Source organism: Octopus bimaculoides, chromosome 21 (assembly GCF_001194135.2).
Source record: "Octopus bimaculoides isolate UCB-OBI-ISO-001 chromosome 21, ASM119413v2, whole genome shotgun sequence".
In the NCBI taxonomy this organism is placed as follows: domain Eukaryota; kingdom Metazoa; phylum Mollusca; class Cephalopoda; order Octopoda; family Octopodidae; genus Octopus; species Octopus bimaculoides.
The window spans coordinates 37,825,082-37,833,898 of record NC_069001.1 but is presented as its reverse complement, the minus strand read 5'-3'; the positions used below and the strand labels follow the sequence as shown (position 1 = coordinate 37,833,898).

Genomic DNA, 8,817 nt, shown 5'->3' with positions numbered 1-8,817 from the left:
GGCACATAAAAGACACCATTTCGAGCGTGGCCGTTTTCGTGCGGGTGACACGTAAAAGCACCCACTACACTCTCTGAGTGGTTGGCGTTAGGAAGGGCATCCAGCTGTAGAAACTCTGCCAAATCAGACTGGAGCCTGGTGTTGCCATCCGGTTTCACCAGTCCTCAGTCAAATCGTCCAACCCATGCTAGCATGGAAAGCGGACGTTAAACGATGATGATGATGATGATGAAGCAATGTGTTGCCATGATAGGAAAGAAAGAAAGACTAGGGTTGTATTGTAATAAGAGAATGTATTGAATATTAGATGAGGGAGAGAGATTAATAGATAGCAACCACATTGGTTTGGGGTAAATAGACTTAATATTAATCTAATGAGAGGCAAATGTTGATATTGTACAGTCCAAGAGCCTCATTTGTCATTCGTATTTCAGCATTGAAGGCATGTACATCATTGTTTAATTTCACTCCCCTAAATGGATGTTCGACATGTGATGTAGAGGTTTAAGAATGGAATAAGCTGCAATGTTTGTCATCAAGCTAACATTACTGACTGGCAAATATGAAATTGGTTTTCAAACCTACATTCCAGAGATTTGTACTTGAGAAATCAACTCAGACCAGGTCTTTCATCAGACTTTGATTTAGATGTACTTAGGTATTAGCAGCTGACCTCAACATGTCCCAATCCACCATCTGCTGCCACCTGGAAAAGATAGGAAAAAGCCAGCAAGTGGGATGTTTCGGTTGCCCATACTCTTAGTGAGAAGAATATGGAAGATCATGTCAGTAGCAGCAAGTCTTCTTCGAAGGCAGAGAAATAACCCATTACCCAATGATATCATTACAGGTGATGAAAATGGGTCTTTTATGACAATGTTCAATGCAAAAGGCAGTGGATTGTCAAGGATAAGCTTTCATAACCTACCTCAAAGGTTGAGCTGCATGGAAGGCAGGTTATGTTGTGTGCATGGTGGGGGTCATGCAATATTGTTCATTTTGAGTTTTTTAACCCTAATCAAACACTAGATTCCGACCAATATGCTCACCAGCTGCAACGTGTGGATGAAGATCTTGTAAGGAAATGCCCTGCACTTGTCAATAGGATACAGGTTGGGCTTCTCCATGATAATGCAAGGCCACAGTCAGCAAGAATCGGGCAGGATAAAATGTTGGATTTGGGCTGGTCTGTTCTACCCCATCCACCATATTCCCCAGACCTTGCATCAACTGATTTCCATATTTTCTGCTCTCATGAAGATCATGTGAAGGCATATGTGGAAAGCTTCTTCATGACGAAACCAGCTGAATTTTATTCAAGAAGAATCAAAAAGCTATTGGGTTGGTGCATAATTATTGCACCTTTTTATCAACAAATACAATAATAATATTTAACAAAAACATCTTTAAATGATGGTCTAACCGTCTGCCAAGCAAATGGGAAGCAGTAATCGAAGCAGATGGTGAATATGCTCCGGAATAATCATTTAAAGATGTTTTTGTTACATGTTATTGTTTTTGTTGAATAAAATTTGTTGAAAAGAAGCCACAATAATTATGCACCAACCCAATACTTGAGAAATGGCAAGAGGCCATTCAAAAGTAAAATTTAAATAAATTTATAAAGAGATATCAGAATCATGTTCAATAAGAAGGATATACATAATATTACAGTTTTTGCGATACCTTGTTTACAAACTTTTTCCCTCTGAGCCCTTAATATTTTCCTAGATCCCAGTATAAGCTTCATAGTGTATGCCCCTTTAACTGAAAATAATGACGAGCATTATTTATGGGCATTTACTACTATTGAATTGACTCCTTCTAAAGTTTGTTCTCTTTCTGTGGTGAGGGGTCCTTATGGCAGTCAGAAATTAAGGAACAGGGGAAACATCTGGTAATGTTTATTGATGACCAGCAGCCAGTGCTGAACTGCCAACTCACAATTCTCAATAAAAGCAGTCTCCTGGCCCCAGATCTTTTGTTGGGGATAAGATAGATAAAAGAAATTAATTATAATCCTGTGACCCCCACCCCACTCTGTTCCATTCCATGCCACACCAAAATTGTAGTTCTTCTCTTAGCTTATTTTTGCTGCAATAGTGGCAACATGAAGTTCTTTCATCTTCTAGCTCTGATAAAATACTTCAGAATAATTACATATTAATATATCTTGTCTGCTGAAAATCCATATATCTTGCAACTGAAGATGGCATTGTATTTAAATTGATGTAATGCTTGCATTATAGTGGATATATTATCCTTTGCAGCCGCTACCATGCTGTACAATCAGCAGACAAAGGAACTACATCTATGTGATAAATCAAGCCTGTGGCATGCTCAATGGCACCACAGGAGAGAAACCTGCACAAAAGAAATGACATGGTAAGGGTGGGGGTTGGGGGGTTGGCAAGGAAGTGCTTGAAAACAATACTGGCAGGTGATATTTCGATTTGCAATCGATAGTTGTGAATCACTCGTGAACACCTATGCATAAACAGCCTGCGACCATTGTGGGGACAACTCAGCTCCCAAAAACAATTCTGCATGCAGCATCAGGGCAGATAAATTATTTTTCCCACAAGAGTTGAAGGATTATTTCAAAAGTGTGTGAAAAAAAAGATGCCATTCAGCTTTCACATTATGCCTAACAAGAACATGTATTATGAAAAGAGAAAAGCATAGTCATTCCTTACCCAAGTGATCTGATCTTATCGGCCACCACTTGTTATGCGCACATAGACTAGCTTGATAGTTGAGCTCTAATTGGTTGGATGCAAATCAATTCAAAACTAGAGTCCAGAACTCGCATGGGAAAAAAAATTCATGTCCGGGCACACAATGTCACATTAAGGACACTGTCTCTAACTAATATGGTTGTGTTTTAGACACTATAAATTAGTTGGTTAATGTACATGCGAGATTTCAGTTTGGAATCAACAGCTGAAGAATATTTGTATAGGCTTCAACTATGCTTAGAAGGAAGACTGTGATACTGAAGCTATTAGGTTGTCAAGAAAGTTCTTGCAGTTTTTAACCTTTAAATTCAGATGCACATATCTCGGCTCAAAGAAAATTTTATTAATCGAAATAAACACCATCAGAATCAACACACTGTTGCCAACGTGAAACAAGTTTATTTATGCCAGTATCGTAAAACTCCTGTGTTCTGGTAGCGATGAAGTTGTTGGAGGCGTGTTTGGCATCATCTTGGTTTTTGAAGCATTTCTCATGCAGAAAGTCGTTGAGATGCTTGAAAAAGTGGTAGTCGGTAGGCGAGAGGTCTGGTGAGTATGGCAGAGTTTTGTAGCCAAATTCGTTCAACTTCTGCGGGGTCAGTTGTGCGACATGCGGCTGAATGTTGTCGTGGAGAAGAATTGGTCCTTTTCTATTGACTAATGCTGGCTGTTGTTGTCGGAGTTTCTTATGCAATTCATCAATTTTTTGACAGTAGTTCTCCGCTGTAATAGTTTCGCCTGGATCCAAAAAGCAGTGATGGATGACCTTCTTTTGGTACAACTTTGGCTTCAGGAAATGCCGTGGAACTTTGTCAGCGTCCAACCACTGAGACGAGCATCGCCGATTATTGTAAAGAATCCACTTTCCATCGTAAGTCACAATCTGGTTGAGAAACAGGTCGTTTTTGATGCGTAAAAGAAGGAAAGACGACACTTCAAAACAGCGTTTTTTTTTGGTTGTCATTCAATTTGTGCGGCACCCATTTCCCAAGTATTTTTGTTTTTCCAATCTCTTTCAAGTGGTTGGAAATTGTCGTATACGTTATGTCTAATTCAGAAGCAAGCTCTCGAACAGTTGTGCGTGGATTGACTTCCACTAAGGCTCTTAGTTGATTGTTGTCAACATCCAATGGCTGACCACTATGCTTATCATCTTCAAGACTCACGTCATCACAATGGAATTTCTTGAAACTTTATTGTGCTGTACGTTCATCATTGGTTCCTGGGCCAAACACATTGTTGATATCGTGAGCTGTTTCATCAGCTTTACAGCCTAGCTTGAACTGGAATAAGAAAATTGTGCAAATTTGCTTTTTGTCCATGTTGTATGACTTCATTAGCAAACCATAAACATTACCATATTTCACAATGTAATGGTGATTCACCAAATATTTATAAAGACACACAGACATGTTAATTCATTTGCCATTACAAAACACAAAGTCTTAGTCTGGATATTCCTATGTTAGACATAAGGTGGGTAGTGTAGTAAGTCTCTGGTGGATCTGGTTCTGCCATACTTATGGTCACAGACTGCAGGTGATAAATGAGGTATTTCTTGACAACTGTTTCCTTAAATTTTCTAATTTGCCATATTTATATGTTGGAGTTTTAATAGTTTTGAAATTTACCTTTGATACATCCTCAATGAAAGTGGAACTATTTCATAAACTGCAGGGAGATTGTTTTCTTCAGATTTTGAAGGAAAACGCACTTATAGCAGAATGAGAACAGTGTATTTGTTATTGACAAATGGTTTTACAGTCATTTGAACGCGTGATGGAAGGTGTTATTTGTTGTTGTTGCAACTGCCAGAAGACTGCGTCTGCAAGGAAAAATACTATTATCAAAAACAGGTCAATTGACAGTCTTCAGTTTTCACATAACCCTGGACTTTATATGTGAAATGCCAGTGACTAGCTGCATGTCCATCAATAATATTAGCAGATAGGCAGCCATCCAGTGGTACAAATTTTGCAGGGAAATATGTACCCAAAAGATGTTGAAAGATGAAATTGGGTAGCCCGAATCATATCGTCCAGGTAAACGAAAGCTTTCTTTTTAAGAGGAAAAATGAAGTTGGAAGAGTAGTGAAGAAGTTTTGGATATTGGGAACATATGATAACACTGTAAAAAAAAGGTTACCTGCTACTTGTTCCTGACCGAAAAGCAGAGACATTAGAAGCAGTCATTATTGAAAATGTTGAAGCAGGTTCCACTATTTTTACGGATATGTGACCCAGCTATAACAATCTATCCAGACTGAGATAGACCCATCAAACAGTGACCCACTCATCTCGTTTTGTAGATCCTATAGCTAGTGAGCGTACAAACAACATGGAGTCATACTGGGCATGAATCAAATGGAGACTCAAGTATATATGTGGTTCTAGTGGAGACATGCACTGGATGCATGTGGATGAGGCCATGTACAGAGATTACTATGGCATGCAATGTGACAGTGCCTGGGAGAACTACAAGACACTTCTAAAGAACATAGTGAAAATTTATCTGCAATTATTTAAAAGTATATTAAAAATAATTAATTTTAATAACATCATTTTCTGTTAGTAAATGATTTTCTCTTACACAAACACGTGATTCTGCACTGGTCAAATTATTTTCTCTTAGGCCATGTGCATGAGAGATTAAAACTTTTTCAATTTTGATTTTGAAGTATTTAAAAAAATTATTTGGAAATTATAAAGAGAAACGAACAGTAGATTTGGACTCTGTATTTTAAAACCATGATGTAAAAAAAAACAAATAGAAAAACAAAGGAAAGTTTTGGAATTAAGGAAGAGGGGGAATTTTTTTAAAATTCTTTTTTTTTTTGCATAATTGTATTAATTCCATTATGCAGAAGTCAGAATCAAAAAAATTTTGTAAAAATTCGTCAAAATAAAAAAAAGTTTTGAGGGGTTTTAGCAAGTGCTTATGTCATAACTCCACTCCTTTATCTTTGAACACATCAAAACAAACAGATATAGTAGAAAAATGATACAACATATCCAGAGTAGATGTTCTTTCTATTAATGATACTTACATATTAAGTGTCGTAAACCGATCAAAAGACGGCTTGTAAAGCAGTAATTTATATCATAAAACCTGGGACAGTTTTGGGCAGATTTGTGTGAAAAGGGTTAAGGGATTAAGAAAAAGAAGAGAATGGGAACTTTAGCAGGAATTTAGGTCAGTGGGAGTTGGGTTGTTTTTCAGGTTTTATGAGACACAAACTTCAATACTGATGTATATGCTCATACGCGTATGTGTGCATTCATGCATACATAGGTGTGAATGCATGACCATAGAGTCATAAATTTATGAACAAACTAAAACATGTAAACATTATTCTGATGATCAAAAATCAAGTATTCCATATATTCAAATTTATTTACTGCAAGCCAGATTTCATCACTAATGAAGTTATTGTTCTGCATGAATACATTTGTGAGAAGTTAAGTCACCATTTTGAGGGAATGATTTACCACAAATATCACAGTGATATGGTTTATCTCCTGTGTGACTACGTTTGTGAGTAGTTAAGTGACTGTTCTGTGAGAATGATTTACCACAGATATCACAGTGATATGGTTTATCTCCTGTATGAATGTGTTTATGTGTTGTTAACTGATGATTTCTTGAGAACGATTTACCACAGATATCACAGTGATATAGTTTATCTCCTGTATGAATGTGTTTATGTGTTGTTAACTGATGATTTCTTGAGAACGATTTACCACAGATATTACAGTGATATGGTTTATCTCCTGTATGAATGTGTTTATGTATTGTTAACTGATGATTTCTTGAGAACGATTTACCACAGATATTACAGTAATATGGTTTCTCCCCAGTATGCATACGTTTATGATTAGTGAAGTAACTACCTCCTGAGAAAGTTTTCCCACAGACGTCACAGCAATATGGTTTCTCTCCTGTATGAAAATGTTTGTGAGTAATTAGGTTACCTTTTTGAGAGAATGATTTACCACAAATATCACATGGAAATGGTTTCTCTCCTGAATGAATACGTTTGTGAGTAGTTAAGTCACCATTTTGAAGGAATGACTTGTTACAGATGTCACAGTGATATGGTTTCTCTCCTGTGTGACTACGTTTGTGAGCAGTTAAGTGACTGTTCTGAGAGAATAATTTACCACAGATATCACAGTGATATGGTTTATCTCCTGTATGAATGTGTTTGTGCGTTGTTAAGTGATGATTTCTTGAGAATGATTTACCACAAATATCACACTGATATGGTTTCTCCCCTGTATGAATACGTTTATGATTAGTTAAGTGACCTGGCGCTGAGAATGATTTACCACACATATCACAATTGTACACATCCTCTCCTGTATGAATATTATTGTGTATAGTTAAATGAATTTTTTGAGAGAATGATTTACCACAGATATTACAGTCATATGGCTTCTCTCCTGTATGAATATGTTTGTGAGTAGATAAGTTACTACTGAAAGAGAATGATTTACCACAAATATCACAATGGTATGGCTTCTCTCCTGTATGAATACGTCTGTGTTTAATTAAATCACTGCTTCCAGAAAATGATTTACCGCAGATATCACAGCGATATGGCTTCTCTCCTGTATGAATACGTTTGTGAGTATTAAAGTAACTACTCCCAGAGAATGATTTGCCACAGATATTACAGTGATATAGCTTCTCCCCTGTATGCATACGTTTATGAGCAGTGAAGTAACTACCTCTTGAGAAGGTTTTCCCACAGACTTCACAGCAATATGGTTTCTCTCCTGTATGAAAACGTCTGTGAGTAATTAGGTTACCTTTCTGAGAGAATGATTTACCACAAATGTCACAGTGAAATGGTTTTTCACCTAAATGAATACGTTTGTGAGTAGTTAAGTCACCATTTTGAGGGAATGATTTACCACAAATTTCACAGTGATATGGTTTATCTCCTGTGTGACTACGTTTGTGAGTAGTTAAGTGACTGTTCTGTGAGAATAATTTACCACAGATATCACAGTGATATGGTTTATCTCCTGTATGAATGTGTTTATGTGTTGTTAAATGATGACTTCTAGAGAATGATTTACCACAGATATCACAGTGATATGGTTTATCACCTGAATGAATGTGTTTGTGTGTTGTTAAGTGATGATTTCTTGAGAATGATTTACCACAGATATCACAATGATATGGTTTCTCTCCTGTATCACAGCTATACACATCCTCTCCCGTATATAATGTTTTATCTTCTTGTTTTTTTACACCAACAGAGAATCCCATACTTGTAGACTGTGTCTTACGTATAACTTTGTTCTCACATAGTTTGTCTTCCATCATGTTTCATCTCTCACCTCAACAGAGATGTTTTCCTTCTTTTAATTCTTAAATGTTTATTCCCAACAAATATTCTTTGTTGCTATAGTTTCAACAAATGTAATTTTTGTTGATATTTGAAGATACTCTATACTCAGATTATTTTATGCCAATGTCATCTGATATTTCTGAAATAAGAAAGAAAGAATATGCAAATAAACAGTAGACATTGAACAGTGAACATTTCTTCTACATTAATACACTGTGTAGATATAAACTTTTACCTTGGCAATGGAACCCAATCCTTTCTCCATACGTTAGAGCCAGTGGCAGTCCCAACCTTTCGTATGCCAGTTTCAGTCTGTCCACAAGAGGTAGTAGCCTAATGCAACAATGAAAATGCTTCAACAGACACTGAGTGAAACTTTCACAGCAATTTCTTGTTTCAAACAAATGTGTAATTTGCATATAAACGTACAAAAAGTACATGTTCATGCGTTCACACCTATGTATGCATGACTGCACACATACGCGTATGAGCATATACATCAATATTGAAGTTTGTGTCTCATAAAACCTGGAGAAAACCCAACTCCCACTGACCTAAATTCCTGCTAAAGTTCCCATTCTTTTCTTTTTCTTAATCCCTTAACCCTTTTCACACAAATCTGCCCAAAACTGCCCCTGGTTCTATGATATAAATTTACTGCTTTAAAATGATCTAAATTGAAACTTTCCACCAAAATTTCATGTTAATTTATGTTCCAAA

At 36.6% G+C, this 8,817-nt stretch overlaps 2 protein-coding genes across 5 annotated transcripts in view; one reads left to right on the top strand and one right to left on the bottom strand.

Annotated features, from left to right (window-relative positions):
* The window catches only part of LOC106868803 (zinc finger protein 239), a 92,365-nt gene that overhangs the window by 48,482 nt on the left and 35,066 nt on the right, over positions 1–8,817 (top strand). The window lies entirely within an intron of this gene.
* Positions 5,459–8,817, bottom strand: part of LOC106879665 (zinc finger protein 91-like) — a 16,378-nt gene continuing 13,019 nt past the window's right edge. For 2 of the 4 annotated variants that reach the window (XM_052975606.1, XM_052975604.1), the window contains exons 2-3: positions 8,333–8,430; positions 5,459–8,236 (exon numbers count right to left, since the gene is read on the bottom strand). In XM_052975606.1, the coding sequence (XP_052831566.1) occupies positions 6,165–8,072 (1,908 nt within the window). In that variant the 5' untranslated portion in view covers positions 8,073–8,236; positions 8,333–8,430 and the 3' untranslated portion in view covers positions 5,459–6,164. The remainder of the gene's footprint in view (positions 8,237–8,332; positions 8,431–8,817) is intronic. The other 2 variants (XM_052975603.1, XM_052975605.1) reach the window with 1 other exon arrangement.